Genomic DNA, 20,961 nt, shown 5'->3' on the forward strand with positions numbered 1-20,961 from the left:
ATATGAAGCGTGCCAGTAACGTATGCTGGAAAAAGCCACACACCATGACGTGAACTGTTGTTAAGGTGTTTTTGGAGACATATGCAGCGCCTTTTGACCTCCAAACATGGTGTGTATTACAGCATCCAAAGAGTTCAGTTTTAGTCTCATCTGACCAGACTATATCCTTCCAGTATTTCACAGGGTTGTCTAAATGTTTTTCAGCAAACCTTACACATGCTTAAGCAATGGAGTCGTATGTGGTGAGTGTGCATACAGGCCATGGTGGTTGACAGCACTACTTATAGTTTTCTTTGAAACAGTTGTACCTGCTTATTCCAGGTGTTTCTGTAGCACTTCATGAGTGGTCCTTGGCTCTCGGCAACTCTTTTGATTATTACCTGCTGCGTGTGTGTGTGTGTGTTTGCTGTTTGTGTGTGTTTGAGTCAAAGGGGGCATAACACTGTTCATTTGTTGTTTGTTATTTATTATTGCAACATCCTAGGATATGTGCTGTTTTTCAGTCTGCTCATTTTAGCTTTAATTGTCCTGTACCATCTACCTGAGGGTAACGGCTCAACCAGGTGATGATCTTCTGTGTCGTGTTGATGACCTTCTGGAGTGCTGGACAGCTGGCAGCCCACACTGGTATGCAATATGTCAGTACAGATTCAACACAGTGTGTATAGAAGGACACCTGCAGCTCCTTGGGTAGGGCTGTGGTGATGCCATCTGGAAAGAATCGGATTTGCAGCTGCTTCATTTTTCAACATGAAAATGGTTCCAAACACAGCCAAAAGACACACAGTAGGGTTGTCTAAATCGTGGATTGGCTGCAGGTTCAGAGACTGTACTTTAATGTTATTGAAGCAATGTGGGATCATCTCGACACAGATCAGAAAGGGAGCCAATATCCAGAGAAGAGCTTTGCATTTCGCTCAAGCAACCTGGAAAACTATTCCTGAAGGCTACTTAAATAAATGACAAGGAGGCTGTTAAAGACTCTGTTTTTGACTTATATGCTGTATTTCCATGTATGTTTGCCTATTTTTCAATAAATCGTTCATTTTTTTTCTAGCAAAATATAAAGAAATGACTGGTCTTATTTTGACCCGCCCACCGGAGTTGACGTTAGCATACGTAACGGATTTCCTCACAGCTAATTGGATGAGCCGGGACCGTCGCTCCTTAACGTGGCGGGAGCCAGAAATGAATGCATGAAGCAAACGTGTCTGGTCCTGCTGTGCGGACAGAAACACAATCGGTTGCTTTATATTATTTCTGATTATGAGCAGGTTACGTTCAGCGATGCAGAAAGGCAAGCGAGCCGCAGTGGAGGTGGTAGAAAGCGCATTACCGAAGCGGAAGAAGTCAAAGACAGCAGTGAAACAAGGTAGCAACCATGCTGCTGTTACTTAATATCTGCGCGTCGTAGAGAGATCTACATTTCAGCTTTCATTGCATACTTGAAAGTAAACACATCGCTTTCCCTGATGCTAAAAATGATGCTAAACTGTTTAAGCAGTGCCAGAATGTTTTAGCAGCTTCAGAATTTACAGCAGTACAGATGCGTGCACAGCCAAACCGGGTCCTGCAGGCTCGTGTTGGGTAAAGTTTGATACTGCTGCAAGAAATGGCATGAATGTCTGATGGGACTTGTTTCAATCTAATAATCATATTTATTATAGTATACAATAGAAACGTTTAATAACGGCATAATAGGCAGATATGATTTCAGTGAGATTTCTTTAGTCTGAGTGAGAATTGTGTTTTTGGTCTTCCAGAGGAAACCACAGATGCTTCCTCACCATCTCCGCACCACACTTTCCCTGATCCTGCTGATGTCGTCCGCTTTCGCTCTCAACTCCTTAACTGGTACAACAAGGAGAAGAGAGAGCTGCCATGGAGGACTCTGGTAAAAAGAAACTATATTATACTACTTCGTTGTCATCATATACATTAATGTAACATGTGATATAGAAATAAGTTTGGTTCAAAGTTAACGTTTCAGCCATGTCAGTGTTCTGGTGGTTTCTGTCGTATTTTTAGTTTTTTTTCTCAGAGGAAATTTGTAGCTTTGCCTTTCTTTACTTTCTACAGGCTATAACAGAGTCAGACATCAACATCAGGACATATGGAGGTGAGAAGAGTTGGGTGCATTCTTGACAAATGTACACATCTTTAACTGCTGCTTAAAGTGATGTGCTTTTTTCAGTATGGGTTTCAGAAATAATGCTGCAGCAGACTCAGGTTGCCACAGTAAAAGACTATTACAACAAGTGGATGAAGGTGTGCATCGTGTAGCTTTCTTGTGCACTGGACTTCTTGTGACACTGATTTCACTGTGTGCAACTTAAAGCTTCTATTTATTATGCTGCAGAGGTGGCCCACAGTCCAGGAGCTTGCAGCTGCCACTCTAGAGGTGATGCCTTAAAGCAGCAAATGCACATACAATGATTTTAAAATGCTGATGTTTTTAATTTGGATGTACTGATTGTGTTGATTGGTAGGAGGTGAATCAGATGTGGGCAGGGCTGGGCTACTACTCCCGTGGAAGAAGGCTGCATGAAGGAGCGCAGAAGGTCTGATTGTGTTCTTCCCTTTATCTAACACTTCTAAACAGTCTGTCTGCAGAGAAGTCTCACACCTTCTGTGTTTGGGTGTTCATTATATGTTCCTTTAGGTGGTGTCAGAGCTAAAGGGACAGATGCCTCAGACGGTTGAGAGCCTGCTCAAACAGCTGCCTGGAGTGGGACGCTACACTGCTGCAGCTATAGGCTCTATTGCACAGGGGCTGGTGGGTCATTAGACATGGATATCTGCAGCAGAGCAAAGTCTTAGGTACTCTCTTATTAATCACTCATAGTGATGTGATCTCTCTTGTGTAGGTTACCGGAGCTGTGGACGGTAATGTCATTCGGGTGCTGTGTCGCCTGAGGGCGATTGGAGCTGACAGCACAAGTCCAGCAGTGACAGAGGCACTTTGGTGAGATTCACCTCCAAACCAAAATGATATATAAACGGAAAGCTTTTGAATGTTTTTATTTCTCTTGTGTTTAAGGGATCTGGTCAATTTGCTGGTGGATCCTGAGAGACCTGGAGACTTTAACCAGGCCATGATGGAGCTGGGAGCACGAGTCTGCACCCCTAAAGGGCCCCTGTGCAGTCAGTGCCCCGTGCAGTCTCACTGCCACTCTTATCACAAGGTTGGGATGATTTCAAATTGCAACTGGTACCGATAATGCTAACACAGATTAGAAAAGATTCTCTCCAGTTAATGGCATGAGGCATGTTGTGTGTCTGCACAGGTTCTTGTCAAACAAGAGCAAAACTCTAAGAAGCTTTTGGGGAAGCTGGGTACAAAGACTTCAGAGCTGCCTGACATAGAAGACTGCAGTAAGTCTCCTCCCCTTCAGACCTCTCAGATGTCTGTATAGTCCTGAAATTAAAGTATCTTTCTATATGTGAAGCGAACAGTGTAACATGTCCCCTGTGTCCCTCGGAGCCCTGGGATGATGAGCTGGGTGTTCAGAACTTCCCCAGAAAGCCGTCGAAGAAGCCCCCCCGGGTGGAGCGAACTCTTACCTGTGTGGTGAAGAGGCCTGGAGATGACGGGGAAGAAAGGTTCCTGCTCATACAGAGGCCAAGCAAAGGTTAGCACTGATTGCAACATCAGCTTGTGCTGGTCAAGCGTTGGATTCAGAATGTGCACAATTGTATCCTGATAACGAGACTGAATCAGACTGCTTGAATCACTGAGAAAACTGTTAGTGTTAGGAGTGATGCATTGGTCTGGATGCAGGCTATAATTTTGGTGGATGTCTCAGTCATTGTGCAGCTTGATTCAGACACACATAAGAAAAACGGTAAAAGTAAGTAAATCTGTCTGGGTGGGCTGCAGGTTTGTTGGCAGGCTTGTGGGAGTTTCCAAGTCTTCTGCTTGAGGTTGAAAACTCTGAGAAGAAACAGAAGGGGGCGCTCTGTGAGGAAATCAGCAGAATACTGGGAACGCATTTAACTGAAAACCTGTTCCAGTATGTGGGAGAGGTAAGCTGGATATTTAGACCCTCTGTCATCTGCCTTTAATAGGAAATAAGCTGTTTGTGTAACTCTGCTGCACTGGTTGGCTGTTTGCAGGTGGTCCACATCTTCTCCCACATCCACCAGACTTATGTGGTTTACAGTGTGTGTTTAAAGGAGAGGGACACACACACAGAGACTGAAAACACACAGTGGCTCACTAGATCTACTCTACAGGGAGCTGCTGTGTCCACAGGACTGAAAAAGGTTTGTGGTTGTTTTTTTATGCACTTGTCTGAGTGAATTCTGTCTGTGTAGCAATAAGAGTGCACTTGATTGTCACTTAGAGAAAGCATGCTATAACAACCTGCCTTTACCTTTCCAAATATATATTGGATATAGTGAAAACGGGGCTGCAGTGGCTCGTGCTGTCAAAGTTCATTTTCACTATGCAAACAGATTCAGATCATCACCTGCTGATCCTTAACTTTGACCACAAACCTTTTCATAAAAGGCAAAAACAAAGTAGCTAAACAGAACCTAAGTCGCAGTGTGTAGCTTCCCTTAATACTGGCAACCCACACACTGAGGTACCGCTTGGTGGTACAAGAACAAAAGCTGCGGTTCGGTCACAACTTTCCGTGACTTCATTGATTACAAAACCCCAAACAAATAAGCAAGAACGCCCCCCCCCCCCAAAAACAAACAAACAAAAAATACAAGAAAAGAAGAGCCAAGCAGATAAATCTGAGTAGAACAGAGGGTGGGAGAAGAAGATTGTGTTGGTGTGTTTTCAATTTGCTGTGTGCTGGTACATGATGACACGAGCCACAGTTCAGGGGTTCCTCCTCTCTGCTCTGACAGTCTGACACTCGGGGATTAATTCACAAAGCACATCCTGTGATTATCCACAAAAATGCACTCTTCATTAAAAAGCTTTTATTGGCTCATCTCTGTGAAAAGCCTCAACATGAAAGTCAGTTTGACACATGCGGCGTTCTTACTGCAGTTTTGAGCTCCATGGTTCAGTGCAGATGTTCAAAGGGGAAGTCAGACAAGTTTAAATCAGGTTTTTTTACTGGTGGAGTCAGATAAAGAACGTTTCCTGCTTTGTTCTGCTACTACACACAAATGTTTTGGGTCAAAGGCTGATCGAATAAAACTGAATGTAAAGCCATAAACAAATAGTCCCCCAGTAATGTCACAGAAAATACACATACATGTGTAAAATGTCGTCAAGATTGTCTCACGTTTCTGTAACGTATTTAAAAAAGCATCTAATTGTGCTTGTGTGGTCTGTGTGAAACATCAACATTAAATCTCCTGCAGATTGTGAAGCTTTATGATTCTGTGGACAGTCTGAAGGAAAAAAACACAAAGGTGAGCCTCGACATTTGTAAAACTGCTCAGATAATTTATTATGTAATCCTACCGTAACTGTTTGTCTCTGCTCGTCTTAGGATGGAAAAAGGCAAAAGGACTCGGGAATAATGGATAACAAGAAGCCGCAGAGCTCTAAAAAGAACAAACTCAGTGCAGCGAGCAGCGGCAGACAGCTCTCCCTCAGTTCCTTCTTCAAGACTGTGAAAGAGGAATGTTGTTAGTGTCCCTGAAAAGTGCCTTTCCACATGCATGTACCTAAATATCGCCATCACTGCGGTTTCCACTTTAAGCTATTAATATAGCAATCCATTTTTGATTAAAATTGTATTGTGTGATTTTTTTTTTTGATTTTTATTTTATGTTATTATTTTTTAACGACTGATTTCTGTCTCATTGTAAACCAACTGCAGGATTTTAAGTAATTTCATGTGAGCCGACGACGTGTTTTACACTTAGTATGTTTCATAATTGTCATGTTTGTTGCCACAATAAAGTTGTAACATGGGAAAGAAGTGTAAATAAAAGATAAGCTCTAGTCTTCACTTGAGCTGGTGACGTGTGAGTTGAATGTCCAACATCTGTAAGGCCAAATCAAGATAAAGATTGAAGTATCTTTTTACAATAATGACCATTTTACATTCTGAAGGATTCATTTGTATTGAAATGACCTCGTCTGACTGTCTGCATAAGTAAGGAGGTAAAAAAGTCTTTATCAGCCAAACCTTGTAGGGAAACAGCGCCCCTTAGTGGGCCGAATGAAACAGGAAGTGATCGAAATCACGGTTTCTACACATGGAAAAACTGGAGCGAAAGACGCTTTGTGTCACCGTGCAGTGTTTGGTTTGTTTGCCTGAGCTGCAGCCGATCCTGCGTTAGCGCGGCTGTTTCTGGCACGGCTGGTTGCTCCAGTCTGTCTTCATTTTATCGCAGGGCTGCAGCTGCACTTGGCTCACATTTACTGAACTTTAAGCCCAGTCCAAAGGTTCCCCCACGCTGTCACTGAAGTTTACTGCGTCTGAGCATCAGCGGGCAAATTGCTGTCTTGAACTGCAGGACGTTTGAGGGGTTTTATTCTTCTTCTTTTTGTTTAAAGTCCTTGAAAGCTCTCAGATGGATTCCGCACGGCAAACTGTCCTGTCTGTACACCAGAGGATAGTCGACAATGGAGGTATGATGTTGATTATTTTCCCACATGTGTGTTACGCTTTTATTGCTTTTTCTTTTTGCATCCCTGTGTCTCGTGTGGTTGTTGGGCAGATTTTCAGTGTAAAAGGAAACCTTGTCTTAGTCTGTTGAATGAGTGGGAAGATGCAGATGTGCTCCAGAGCTCGGCTTCACAGTGACTGCTCTGTGGTTTTTGCCACATGACTGTCTGAATGAGCGTGACACTTTTTATCTTGTTATTGTCTTGTTACAATTATCTTTGTAATAGGCATAGAGGAGCAGCAGGCATCCAAGCTCACTCACCAAGAATGTTTATGGAGAAAACTAGTTGCTTAGCTGCTTGTTCATAAATGCTTGAAAACAGCACATGTACATGTACACTCACTGGTGCTCCTGTTCAACCTTATTTGTTAGAGAAATATTTAATCAGCCAATCACATGGCACATGACATTGTTATATTTGCCACACAACTGTATTTACATTTGATAGAGAATGGACCAAAAAAAAGAAGAAAGTATCCAGTGAGCAGCAGGTCTCTGGCTGAAAAATGCCTTGTTGGTGTCAAAGGTCAGAGGATAGGAAGGCAACTGTAACTCAAAAACAAAAAATAAAAATTCCTTGGAGCAGATGGGCCTGTCAGCTAAGAACGGGAAACTGAAGTTACAGTTTGCACGCTGAACAACAGAAGACTGGAAAAATGCTGCCTGTACTGATGAATCTGAAACATGCATGAATACCATGGATGCATCCGTCCTTGTATCAACAGTTCATACTGTTGAAGGTGGTGTAATGGTGTGTGGGGGTCAGTGTTGGTCAAGTTACTTGAAAAAAGTAATTAGTAACTAATTACTGATTACTCCCCCAAAAAAGTAATCCTGTTCCTTTACTGATTACTTATTTTCAAAAGTAATTAATTACTTAGGTTGTAAATCGTGTTTTTAAAAAGTAACTGAGTAGGTGATAAAGCGATAGATCTTTCAGCCCAATTCTACTTTTTCTGCATAATCCATCATACAAAATGGAATCAGATGGAAAAGTCTCTTTTTAAAACTTGTTTTATCAGTTTTAATCTTTTAACTTTATGCATCAAGCAAAAATTTAATTATCTGCAACATTCTCTGACTGGAAGAAATTAGTTTAACATTGAAACCTATTTTCTGCACATTCCAGCTCATAAAATAAAATATTTTTTGTGTTTACACTCAGTCTTTCAAATAGATGCAAGTAAAACACAGCAGAAAATAAATAAAGTCAAAGACTCAGCGGTGCTGTTGCTCTATTTTCACCTGTAAAGCAGGACTGCGGTAGGCGGAGGTTTACCCTGGTGCAGGTGTGCCGCGGTCAGTGGAAGAATCCGCGAGTTTCTCTGTGAGTTTCCCATTACGTCGTAGCTACTCGGTGCTTGTTGGAAGTTTAGGGGTTTTTTCGCTGTAAAAAGAAGTTTTCTTCCCACGCACAGCGGACACTAATGTTTTTGTCCCTTTTTATGGAATCAAACTCAAAGTAAGGTCAGTACTTCCACGCTTTAAACGCTGCACGCTCATACTCTCTCTGCACTCGATATATGATCCATTGTTGATCTGCACACAGCTGTTGTCACCAACGTCACACTCACGTCACTGTCATGAGACGTTCTTGCAAAGAAATCACGGTTTTAGTAACGCAGTAACGCAGCGTTCCTACGGGAAAGTAAGGGTAATCTAATTACCGTTTTTGCAATAGTAATCCCTTACTTTACCCGTTACTTTAAAAAGTAATCAGATTACATGCCCATCTCTGGTGGGGGTATTTTCATGGTCCCTTAGTACCAAGTGATCATTGTTTAAACAGGTCGCTGTGCTCAAAGGGCCTTCACAGTCACCAGATGTCACGAGAGCACCTTTGTGGTGGGTTGGGAGAATGCAAGCGGCTGTGTGATGCTGTCATGTCAACATGGACCAAAATCTCTGAAGAAGGTTTGCAGCACCTTGTTGAAATCTGTGTTATGAAGAATTGAGGCAAAAGGTGGCCCAGCACTGTACCTAATCAAGTGGCCGGGGAGTGCATATTAACTAAGTTGCAGCAAGGTTCACTTTTTTGCATTTCCTGAGCAGCCTTGAGACAAAAACCACATCTCAGGAATCATTGGTGAGAAATTCGTGAGATCACAGCAGCTCCAATCATTATTTTACTTTGGATCTTTCCTTTAACACATTTGTTCATTTTTAAATTAAACCTAACCTGCAATTCCTGCTGTCCAGACAAGAGAACGGACCCCTGGCTGTTGGTCTACTCCCCAGTCCCGGTGACGCTCATCTTCCTGCTTTATCTGTTTGTAATCTGGGCCGGCCCTCGTCTGATGAAGCACAGGGAACCCTTTGAGCTCAAAGTGGTCCTCATTGTTTACAACTTCGCCATGGTTGGCCTGTCTGTGTATATGTGCCATGAGGTGTGTTTAAGCTGCTTCTTTGTTCTGTTATAACAGGGAAACTAATTAACCAACCAGCTTATGAGCAAAGCAATGATGTGTTTGAACAGTGGCACAATGTCTCTGTACTTGCATCTGTGCACCAACCTAATGAATTCAAATATAGAGTTCAGCTGTGATTGAAGAGAAGATTTATAGATTCAGTTCAAAGGGTACTGAGACCCGTGTCCAATCTGTGCTTTGCAGGTTGGGTTCAGGTCAGGAAGAGATTATAGCGCTATAGGCATCAGACTACTACATGCTCTTTTTATCAGCAGTAACATCATCAATAAACACCAGTGAACCAGTTTAACTCGCGGTCGTACATGTTTTTGTCACAACATCCCCTCCAACATGTTTGGCTGATAATGTGGTGTGTTTTGGATCTTGAATCCTTCTTTTCTTCCTCTCTTTCTGCTAAACGTTCGTCTTAGTTTTGTCTGTCCAACGAATCTTGTTCCAGAACTAGTCCGTCTAGATGTTTGTAGCAAAGCCTCATCTGTCTTTACTATTGTTGGGTTCAATTTAATTCAATTCAATTCAATTCAATTTTATTTATATAGCGCCAAATCACAACAAAAGTCGCCTCAAGGCGCTTCATAGATACAGAGAAAAACCCAACAATCATATGACCCCCTATGAGCAAGCACTTTGGCGACAGTGGGAAGGAAAAACTCCCTTTTAACAGGAAGAAACCTCCGGCAGAACCAGGCTCAGGGAGGGGCGGGGCCATCTGCTGTGATTGGTTGGGGTGAGAGAAGGAAGACAGGATAAAGACATGCTGTGGAAGAGAGACAGAGGTTAATAACAGATATGATTCAGTGCAGAGAGGTCTATTAACACATAGTGAGTGAGAAAGGTGACTGGAAAGGAAAAACGCAATGCATCATGGGAATCCCCCGGCAGCCTACGTCTATTGCAGCATAACTAAGGGAGGATTCAGGGTCACCTGGTCCAGCCCTAACTATATGCTTTAGCAAAAAGGAAAGTTTGAAGCCTAATCTTAAAAGTAGAGATAGTGTCTGTCTCCCGAATCCAAACTGGAAGCTGGTTCCACAGAAGAGGGGCCTGAAAACTGAAGGCTCTGCCTCCCATTCTACTTTTAAATACTCTAGGAACAACAAGTAGGCCTGCAGAGCGAGAGCGAAGTGCTCTAATAGGGTGATATGGTACTACAAGGTCATTAAGATAAGATGGGGCCTGATTATTTAAGACCTTGTATGTGAGGAGCAGGATTTTGAATTCTGGGTTTAACAGGAAGCCAAAACAGGAGAAATCTGCTCTCTCTTTCTAGTCCCTGTCAGGACTCTTGCTGCAGCATTTTGGATCAGCTGAAGGCTTTTCAGGGAGTTTTTAGGACATCCTGATAATAATGAATCGCAGTCGTCCAGCCTGGAAGTAATAAACGCATGGTTCACGAGAAAGACGCTGTAATTTTAAGATTAGACTCAAAACGTTACTTTTTGATGAAGCTTGTAGTTGGGGTTAGATCAGGTGACCCTGAACGATCCTCACTCACGCTGCTGTTGTCTCAGACGGCTGCAGTACTTCATGTGATGCACTGAGCGCTTCTTCACCACTCCCCTCTTTTCTCTGCCCACGTGTCTTTACACGACTGCAGCGTGTCATTCAGTTTTTGTCCTCTCTTCCTTGGTCTGTGTTTGTACTGTCTCCACATGCGCTGCCCCACCCTGAGCCTGCTTTAGGCTTCTTCCTGTTAAAGGGAGGTTTTTTTTTAGGTTTTTTTGTTTTTTGTTCTGTGCTTACTCAGCGGGTGTCACTTGATTGTTGGGTTTTACCTTAAAAACAGTGATCACATCATATTAGAACAAACAATGACAAGAAGAGTGGACACAGAGGAGAATATAGATAACAATAACGGAAACACATCAATACAGTAATACAGTATTCGATATGAGCCAGTATCACAGAGCAGGAATGTAGTCGCTGCTGTCTGTTAATGATGTGCGGATATGTCTACAGTTCTGTATATTAACATTTACAGTTTTCACTACTTTTTAAACGTGTTTTTAAAGGATAATTTCGAGTCTAGTAGCACTCCCAAATTCATAAATTCCTCAACATGAATTAGTTCTTGTTATTCGGGTATTGTCATTTTCATATTGGTCATAAAAAATGAGGATGTGAGCCAAACGTCGTCGGCTATCGGACTACTTAAAAAACAGAGGAACATGTTTAAAAAAATCTATTTGTTCTTCTTGAAGTGCTACTGCAATATCCTCATTAACCTCTTTAACTACAGCTGGAAATCTTAGTGTCAATAACCTCAATTTTCTAATCCTTGAAAATCCATTGTGGTGGTGAACAGATGCAAACTTTCCAAATACTTTGATAAACCTGACTGCATGACCCAAAGCACACATGTTAAAATACTTCTGTACAGTATTTAATTTATTAATAACTGTGTTTTAGAAAGTCTCGTTTCATGAGATATGTGAAGATGAATAACTGCCTGATTATTTTCAGTTCCTTGTTACATCCTGGCTCCTTAACTACAGCTTGCTGTGTCAGCCTGTAGATTACAGCACCAGTCCGCTGGCAATGAGGGTAAGAAAGTTATGCATTGAGTATATTTTGTGGTTTGTTTGTTGTGTGTGTGTCTGTTGAGAAGTTTGATGCATATCATACATACCTGACAAACAGTTTATACAGAAGTTACACTTTTTCCCCAGATGGCCAGAGTGTGCTGGTGGTTTTTCTTCTCTAAGGTCATAGAGCTCAGTGACACGGTATGTATCTACACAGCCCAACCTAAGCTGATGCACTCTTTCCTGATCCTGTGTCACAGCAGCATCGCCTCCGTACCAACTTCTAAACCTTCCCTTTAAATGTTGCTTGTATCTCCTGATTGTTTTCCATCCACTCCACCCTGCTCTTCTCCACCTCTTCACCTTTTCTTCATCCTCCATCACCTTTTCTGCTCTATCAGCCTGTCCATTGCCACTGGAAGCGGGAAAAGCTCAGAGTGTAACTGAACCTTCATCTTAAACCCATCTGTCACTCTCAGGATCAATGCTGAGACCCTCTTTGGAGGGTCTGCCACATTAGGTGCTGTTCAAAAACAACGAGATTAAAAAATGTTGTAAATGTTTGTTGGCCCGTAGACATTTTCAAAGAATAGAACAGCAGGTGGGGATGCAGTCGAGCAGACAATCGTTGCTGTAAGGCTAAAGCAGAGCGTGGGGTTCAAGTCCACACTGTCACCATTTTTTTAAAGACTAGCAAGTGGGAGCATAGAGAAATTTTTTGCATATGCGATGGATTGATCTTAACATAAGCTCCAGGAATATATCATTCCACGTTGCTACTGGTGCTGACTGTAAGTTTTTGTTTCTGGCAGAGAAAGGTGAGGATGTTCCAAAGCTTAAAACGATTAACATTGTGCTCTTCATCACATACGTCTCTGCTACTCTCAGTGTCCTCATGCAGTACAGCTCTTCTTTTGCGACAGTCTTGTATGCACCTAATACCCCAAAGGCACAGTCGTAGTCTTAGGAATTTCCTTCTCTTTTTTCCAGTAATCATACAATGTCTCACTTTCCAAGTAAACCTCGCAGCTCCTCTTACACGTGTCCATTCTATCTGGACCAACCGGCTTTGCGTTTTCTTTCAATACTCACTGCTGCCCTGACTCTATGATTTAACTTTCTCTCATTTGCTCTTATTTTCTTTATTCTTCATCCCTGAAAATTACTCCTTTTGATTTTACCCATCTGTCACCTCTCAGTATGTTTCAGTATTTATGCTTCCTGTTCAGTTCCTTTCCTTCTAGCCCTTAGTACAGGCACTTTTCTCCTTCCTTATGCTGTGGTGTCTGTGTCTGCTAAAGCTGCGAAGAAGAAAAAATACTTTTGTCTGGTGCTTTATTCAAGGAATAGATCACCATAGCAACTAGCACCTCATGTTTGATATGTCATATCTTTTCTTTCCTCACATATGTAGTAGCTACAGATGGGGATCATTCACGTTAGGCGACTGCATAAACTTCAATTCAATTCAATTTTATTTATATAGCGCCAAATCACAACAAAAGTCGCCTCAAGGCGCTTCATAGATACAGAGAAAAACCCAACAATCATATGACCCCCTATGAGCAGCACTTTGGCGACAGTGGGAAGGAAAAACTCCCTTTTAACAGGAAGAAACCTCCAGCAGAACCAGGCTCAGGGAGGGGCGGGGCCATCTGCTGTGACCGGTTGGGGTGAGAGAAGGAAGACAGGATAAAGACATGCTGTGGAAGAGAGACAGAGGTTAATAACAGATATGATTCAATGCAGAGAGGTCTGTTAATACATAGTGAGTGAGAAAGGTGACTGGTGACTGCATTGCATATACATTGCTAGCTGCTAGCTGTAGCTCTTTGCTCATTTCTCTGTGTACAGCTCCTGATCATCCTGCGGAAGAAGAACAATCAGCTGACGTTCCTTCATGTTTACCATCACAGTACGATGATCTTCAACTGGTGGTCGGGAGTAAAGTATGTGGCAGGTGGACAGTGTGAGTATTCTCATACTGAAATATTTTGTCCTCAGATTTGTGACCTCATTCCCCCAAACAACCATAAAGTCCACTAAGAGTAAAATTAGCTCCACTGCTTTAACTAGCTTCTCCCTTTAGGGGTCGCCACAGTGGCTCATCTACCTCCACCTCCCCGATCTCTGGCATCCTTCTCTGTCACACTAGTCCTCTTAGTGGTCTTCCTCGTTCCCGCTTGCCTAACAGCTCCATCTCCATAATCCTTTTTCAAATATATATTTAAACCAGCTTTTCTGTGTGGAAAACCTTTTTCTGTTGTTTCCTGCAGCGTTCTTCGTCGGCCTGATCAACACCTTTGTCCACGTTATAATGTACTCTTACTATGGCCTGGCTGCACTCGGCCCTCACATGCAGAAATACCTGTGGTGGAAACGGTACCTGACATCTCTGCAGCTGGTGAGCGTCTCCAGCTCTGTAGTGAGATATTCAAAAATGTGCGCACCAGCATGTTCGAATCATTAAACCGATCTGAACTGTGTCGCCTCTCCAGGTGCAGTTTGTCCTGATCGTTGTGCACACAGCGTACAACCTGTTCGCAGATTGCAACTACCCTGATGCCATGAATGCTGTGGTGGTTGGTTACTGCATCACCCTCATCATCCTCTTCAGTAACTTTTATTATCAGAGCTACCTCAGGAAGACGAAGAAGCAGAAATGAGACGCCGTGATGAGGCAACACACAGCTGAAACACAACGGTTTAAAAAAAAAAAAAAAATACAGATAGAGATATATATATATATATATATATATATATATATATATATATATATAGAGGCATTATACATGATGTACATTAAAGGTTTATTTTTTGAAAAAATAAATCTGCAGTACTTCGCAGCGACCACTAGAGGGCGCAACAAGTCCACAGTGTGAAAGTTTTTCTCAGGGTGCTCAACACACAACTAGCTCTGGGGACTGACATTGCACAATATTTCGGGCTATAAATGCATTGGTGTGTTGCATTTGTTACGTAGTTGTCTTTATAAAAACAAACAATATAATAAACACAGAACAAATGTGAGCACCTGAAGAATCTGTCATTTATATTGTTTTTTAAAAAAGAGACACTGCGTGATGATTCAGTTATTTATTTCTTAAACTGAGGAATGACAAACATTCAAATGATTGCTGTAAACAAACTGTACATTTTATACATATAATAATAATTATAATAAAGTAGGATGGTTTCTCTGCCCAAACCCTCCTCCCGAGATAAATCCAAAAGCCAAAAAAAACAAAAAACTACTTAACAAGAGAAATGCAAACTTTTTTTCCCCACTGATAAAACTTCACTGCAAAACGTTATATTCTCCTCTACACGTCAGTGTGGAGCAGACGTGTAGATTACCGAGAAAAAAAACAAAGAGGAGGAGAGGAGAGGTTTGTGGTGTTAAAATGAGATGTTGTATGTAGAAGCTCGAGCTGATTGTACTGTCTGTGTGCAGGTTTTAATGTCAATGTCATTTAATAACATTTAATTCAATTCAGTTTTATTTATATAGCGCCAACAGCTGTTGCCTCGAGGCGCATTACAGACTAAAACCTGCACCATCAACAACATCATTTATTTGCCGATCGTGCCCAGCAGTTTGCAGCCTGGTAACTTGGACCTTTATCCCAACAGGATTTTTGTTTTTCAGTCTGAATGCCAATTAGCATTAGCATGAATTAGAACGAATTTAAAGACTGCAGGAAGTTTCCATAATAGAAATAGAAATATCTGACTGTTTTCATGATGGGGTGCCCCATTATCAGACTATTCAAACACTGGTGTCCTTTTTTCAAACCTTTTTGTAGTCTCGTGCTTATTTTAGTGTTATTACTTGTACATTGGCCTTTGAAGTTATTCATGTTGTACAAAAGAAGTCAGTATTTGTTTGCTTGAACTGATCAAAGCAGATGCAGCTGAGTAGGCGCAATCATAAGAAGACAGTTTAATGTTTTAAGGAGTCATGAGGGAAAAAAAAAGGTTGGGAAACACTACCATTGTTTTTGCCACTGAAGCCATTTCCATTCAGTGTCACAGTTGCATTTACATTATATTTAGCCTTATTTTTTCCACTTTATTGGTTTCTATCTTGCACTTAAGTCAGAATAACCCACTTACAATGTGATCTTTGTTCTGTTTTTGGAAAAATGAAACCAGAACTGAAGAAAAAAAAGATCTAAGCGTGTGAGGATGCATGAGGAAGGACCGCGGAGTAGTGTGGTGAAGCCTGTCTTGCTCTGGTGTTCCTTTATGTCTCTGTGTAGATGGAGGACATGTGGCTCAAGCTACGGTCAAAGCTGCCCACCTGGAAGAAAATGCTATCCTCTGGGCTGGATAAGAACTGGCAACCGCCGCCTCCCTGCAGCTCCTGGGTCAAGCTGAAGCCTGGAACAGATGCAGGGAAGAACAGTTTGTTTAATATGCTGATTAAATGGTGATACTTGCAGCTCAGCCTGTACACAGGCTAAGAGGACAATCATCCTCACCCGCAGAGCCGGTGTTGCTCGTCGACATGTGGAAGCCATTGGGCTGATGTGAAGTGTAGGTGTGAGAATCTCCCGGGACGTGGACGCCACCGACTGTCTGCTCCATCCTGTAGGAGTCTCCGAAATGGAAGCAGCTCTGGAAGCTGCCTTGGTATTCTAAGAAATGTTGGAGAATCATAGAGGGAGAGAGAAAAATAGAAGCTGGACTTCATCAGTTGCCATTACAGAGGGACTGTTTCCACTGTCACTAAGCGCCCGGTCCATCCGGCTGAAACGTAATATGGTTAAGTTATGACAATGCTATATTTGTGTTTGTGCTAACACTGCCAGGCTACACGGTATGTAGCATTTGTCCCCATCGTCTGAGTTTGTGATCCAGAACAACCGCAGGAGTCATGATAATGGGAAAGCAGCCCTTCCTGGAGCGCATTTACGCAACTGGCTGACCACAGCGTGGTTTGAGAGACGTCCATGTGTAGATCTTTACAGTGAAAACAGTGTTTAAGGCATTAGGAAAAATGCTCGGGAGTGACAGCTGAACCTGCCATGTTAGGACGCTGAGAGACGGCCGAATACACGAGCCAGCATTTTGTTGCCTAATTCAGCACGAGGAAAAGGCTTCCGGCATGTGGTTTTCCCCACTCTGTCTCTACGACTCGAATCTCTCGGGGTCCTAAAAACGGTCCGACAGAGCTGCGGGGCTGTATCGGCGCGCTAAGAGACAACTTCCTCTCTCTTTTATGTGGCAGTGAGTGCTGCAGCTTTTGGAAGAGGAGCTGAGTTGGGTTCAGATTGTAATTATCTTCAGGTGATCTGTTCCTATCGTAGGAAATCATAGAGTTACTGAATCACCTGCCACAGGAACCATTTTAGGATATTAAATTGAAACATGCAGGAAGTGATTCAAATTCAAGCCAAAACAGATTTCCTGAAAGAAGTTAAGCTGCATTCTGCATTGAGTGTCGGGGTTAGCCTTACCGTCGCTGGCAGGCTGATGCTGGTGATAGTGAGGGTAAAGCTTGTGGTGAGGGTGGACATGCTGTTTCTCCAGTGGAGGAGGCGATGTCCCCGCTGTCTTCATCCCAGGAGACAGGAGGGAACCCGACACCCTGAAGCAGACACGGAGAAACTAGGAATAAAAAGCTCTCAATTTAAAGTCATTCCTTTCTTGACAGCCTCAGTAGTTTCTCAATAAAATGCTTCATGCACTGTGACGTCCCAATCAAAGCCGGAGCTGCATGCCGGCCTGCTAACCACATGATCCAACAAACCCAGCGGAGCAGTCAGTGATCCTGCACACACATAGAAGAAGAAACAGTCCAGGCATGTGGAAACTTGGGCTCCCCACACGTAATCTTCCTCCTACCGCATATTATGATCTTAAGTCAACAAACAGCAGAGTGTGCGTTGAAGCGAACACACACCAGTGCAGTAACCCTTGGCTTTGTGGCCGGGGAAGAAAAAAAATGCAACCCCTGTTTACCTTCATGACATTTAAGTGAAGAAATATTAAGTTAACGTGTTTGAGACTTTGTGGACTCCAGCCTGTGCAGATAATGATATTTTAGGTAAAGATGCCTCTGTGCTATTGGACCCATTTGTTATTCGATACAGCAGCAGCAAATCTCCAAGCTTCACACGGTGCCAGTCCTGGCTAAACGGAGTTGGTTTTTCTTCAATCTCTGCATTTAAGAGGTGCACTCTGTGCTGGAAAAGCCACAAATATGACATCAAATCTTGAAATCAAAGCAAAATTATGAAATGTTTTCGCTGTTCGGTGCCAGTTGAACTAATTGACTTTGCAAAATCTATAGTATGACATCAGAAAACTGCAATGTGCTTCATCACCACATCTTACTTTCTAACGTGAAGTTTCCTGCTGTCATGATGACTATGACCCATCCATCCATCTTCTGTTGACAGGATGACAGGTAGTGGGGGTAGCAGTTTAAGCAGGGACATCCAGAGCCCCCAGCTCTTCCATGGAGCCAACAAGGTGCTCCCAAGTGGGCCTCCACTGGTCTCGCCCTATCTCTAAGGGAGAGCCCATTTCTGCCATTTATATCAGTAATTTCATTATTTTGGTCAGAGCTCATGATCACAGGTGAGGGGAGGGAGGCAGCTTTGCATCCACCCTAAGCTCTCTCTACATCCAGTAAAACATATACAGTCCATATTACTACTGATGCCACACCGTCTGTCAATCTCCTGATCTCAAAGATGATTGAAGTATTTCAATGGAATTTGAGTTTCAAGCTTAGTTTGTCTAGAAAAGTAACTTATAACTAAATCACACTGCAGTCTGACTTCATTACTAATAGTTTGAATTTGTTTCCATTCCCTCAGATTTAGTCCTGATGTTGATGCTGCATAATGACAAGTAATGAAAGAAACGTGGTAAAAAGGAAGTTGCTGGTTTGGTGGTCCTAGTCTTAAAAGTCTAAAAATAACAAATATAACTTTGCTAAATATATGCTGGGAGATTACTGCAAGTTACCCTTAATGACCTTCAGCATCGTATGAGCTGGCGTGGACACTCTGCGTCCGCATGCTGACTTTCAGATGCCTCCAACACAATGGCGATTTAGTCTCCTCATAAAACACTAGGGCTGCCACGATTAGGCGACTAGTCACGATTACGTTGACGATTTTGATAGTCGACTAATAGTCGACGCTTCGTTTGAAGCTTTGTAAGATCCCAAAAGACGCAGGAATAAGTAGCAGGATTTAAGAGTGTAATAACGGACTGAAACAGAAGATGGCAGCACTACATGTACAAGGATGCCAGCTGCCGTTAAACCCCGAAGAAGAAGCTGTGTCCCAGAATTCATAGCGCGGCCCAGCTCAGTTTCCAACAATGGCGGCAGCTAGTTAGTTTTAATATTACTCTTATTATTCTTTCTGGGTCACAAAATAAACATTTAACATATTTTCAGGCGAGAATGTAGCTGTGTAAACCTCAAATATCTGCTCAGTTTATCAGGACACCACATATTTTCAAAAGCGCTCCGACGTTTTCGGAGACATCTGTTACCCACTAGCTCGATAGCTAGCCGGGAGCTAGGCTCACTAGAGCCGTGAGAACACCGGACTCCCGGCAGATCGTTTTCAAACCCACCGCCGTCTTTCGCTACTCAGGTTAAACATGATATATAAGTCACTTAGATAACTTAACAATGTTATTGTTTGGCTTTTTTTAGTATTTTATTTGTTCCTGAGTAAATCGGTTTAGATGAGATTAAAGTTATAGTTTTTACACAGCTGAATAAACAGACAGCTGATTAACAGAAGTGTGAGATGCTCCAGAATTTACTCCGGTGTCCTGTTATATTTTAGATAGCAAGGAGTTTATTAAACTTCACTGAAACAATCTGCAAATTTCATTACAATTTAATAAACTATCATCTTGTCTTTATTTTTAGTTAGCACATACCTTAAACACTTAAAGCTGTAAGCTAATGATAGTTATATAAGACCAGATGCTGCTGGTGCAATAAGCTGTACGTTTTACGTTCAATGGATGATGATCTGAGTAGTCGACTATCAAAATAATCGTTTGTGGCAGCCCTATAAAACACACAACCAACAGTGTGCTGAGGCTACCGCACTGACCTTTATTCCACTAAAGTTAGGTTTGGTTGTTTATTGTTAAGGACAAACTGAGGAGCGAGAGCAGACAGAAAAACATGCTTATTCGTTCTTTCGTTGACTCGAAATGGAAAACACATCGACCACCATCCCAAAATTTAAATGGCTGCAACACTTTTTTAATCAATAAAACCGACCAAAATATAAAACAAATGAAAGAAGCCAAGGGTGAAACAAACGATACGTGACTTGTTCATTATTGATGTTTGGAGGTGCTGGAAGGCAGACTCCACCTCCAGACTAATGGTTTCCCCGTTTTCAGACAGCTTTAGTTTTATATCCAAAGTAACGCTGGCAAAAAAGTGAATGATTATTCCTTTACTGTAAAGGCCACATCAGGCCAAGCTTAAACAAACAGGAGGAAAAAAGTGGATTTAATGTATGCCTTCATCACATCATGGTAATAAATGCATCCAGAAGCAGTAAGAACCAGGTCTGGTATTTATTCAGACACTTGCCTGGATGTTAAAGTTTACACAAAACTCAAAATGAGCGATTTAACGACTTAATGTTGTACACTTGACATTAACTTAATGAAACAGAAAGCTGGTCCAAATCCAGACTGATGGACAACAGACCTGCTTTTAAAAAATGGAGCTGCCCAGTCGCCTCCCCAAATATTCAGCAGCTACTTATTACTGCATATCAGGAATGCCAACACATAAACTGCTGCTGTGTTACTATGTGCGCTGTGCTGCAGGGGCATATGGTTTGTGCTAAGCGCTATATGACTGTGATGACAGAGAGCTGCTGGAGGCAGCTGAGCCCAGAGATGACTGCTCATTGCTGGCCTGGCTGGAGCCTGCTATATGACCTACTGCTCCATGCACGAGGGGCGTCCCACCCAGCACTCAGTAGCTGGCAGAGGCTTCGTGCGGGGCATTTGGCAGAGAGCACCGATCAAGAGGAGACGGTAAACGATGTCAAGCGAAAGTGCAAAAACTTGGAAGGCTTTCTTGCTGAATTATTTAACATTTTATTTAGCCGTACATCGCTTCAGGCTCCGCTGCTTCTACATTTATCACGGTGCTCATCATAAAACTGGATCCAGAAAATACAGTTTGGCTTCGGTTCTGTAAGAAAGGTCGTGTTGTTGCTCCTGTCTGTTCACCTGTGTCATAAATGTAAAAACAGTTCCCACGAATTCTGGTTGAAAAACAGACCCTGAAGCGAGTGAACATGAAAGGAACCATGCTTACTTTTACTTACCTTGATTCCTTTTTATTTTACGAGGAGAATAAAGCACGTTTGTTTTATTTGTCAGAAAATGGCAATGCAGATATAGGT

At 42.3% G+C, this 20,961-nt stretch overlaps 2 protein-coding genes across 4 annotated transcripts in view; one reads left to right on the plus strand and one right to left on the minus strand.

The window, feature by feature from the left end:
* Positions 1 to 222: 222 nt before the first annotated feature.
* LOC309700410 (adenine DNA glycosylase-like) lies at positions 223 to 14,288 on the plus strand. Its single transcript, XM_082523929.1, has 24 exons — positions 223 to 242; positions 547 to 627; positions 1,275 to 1,372; positions 1,764 to 1,894; positions 2,080 to 2,119; positions 2,195 to 2,268; positions 2,360 to 2,401; positions 2,490 to 2,561; positions 2,663 to 2,776; positions 2,868 to 2,965; positions 3,041 to 3,185; positions 3,288 to 3,375; positions 3,450 to 3,632; positions 3,881 to 4,026; positions 4,117 to 4,266; positions 5,329 to 5,379; positions 5,460 to 5,598; positions 6,446 to 6,550; positions 8,788 to 8,975; positions 11,481 to 11,561; positions 11,687 to 11,743; positions 13,397 to 13,511; positions 13,819 to 13,946; positions 14,041 to 14,288. The coding sequence occupies exons 1-24, from the start codon at positions 238 to 240 to the stop codon at positions 14,206 to 14,208; spliced, it is 2,499 nt and encodes an 832-aa protein (XP_082380055.1). The 5' UTR covers positions 223 to 237; the 3' UTR covers positions 14,209 to 14,288.
* Positions 14,289 to 14,623: 335 nt separating this feature from the next.
* glis1b (GLIS family zinc finger 1b) overlaps positions 14,624 to 20,961 on the minus strand; it is a 79,037-nt gene continuing 72,699 nt past the window's right edge. For all 3 annotated transcript variants that reach the window (XM_082523680.1, XM_082523679.1, XM_082523681.1), the window contains exons 8-10: positions 17,005 to 17,135; positions 16,027 to 16,182; positions 14,624 to 15,925 (exon numbers count right to left, since the gene is read on the minus strand). In XM_082523680.1, coding sequence (XP_082379806.1) covers positions 15,789 to 15,925; positions 16,027 to 16,182; positions 17,005 to 17,135 — 424 coding nt within the window. In that variant the 3' untranslated portion in view covers positions 14,624 to 15,788. The remainder of the gene's footprint in view (positions 15,926 to 16,026; positions 16,183 to 17,004; positions 17,136 to 20,961) is intronic.

This window comes from Aulonocara stuartgranti, assembly GCF_965226115.1.
Source record: "Aulonocara stuartgranti genome assembly, chromosome: 23".
NCBI classification, from domain to species: Eukaryota; Metazoa; Chordata; class Actinopteri; order Cichliformes; family Cichlidae; genus Aulonocara; species Aulonocara stuartgranti.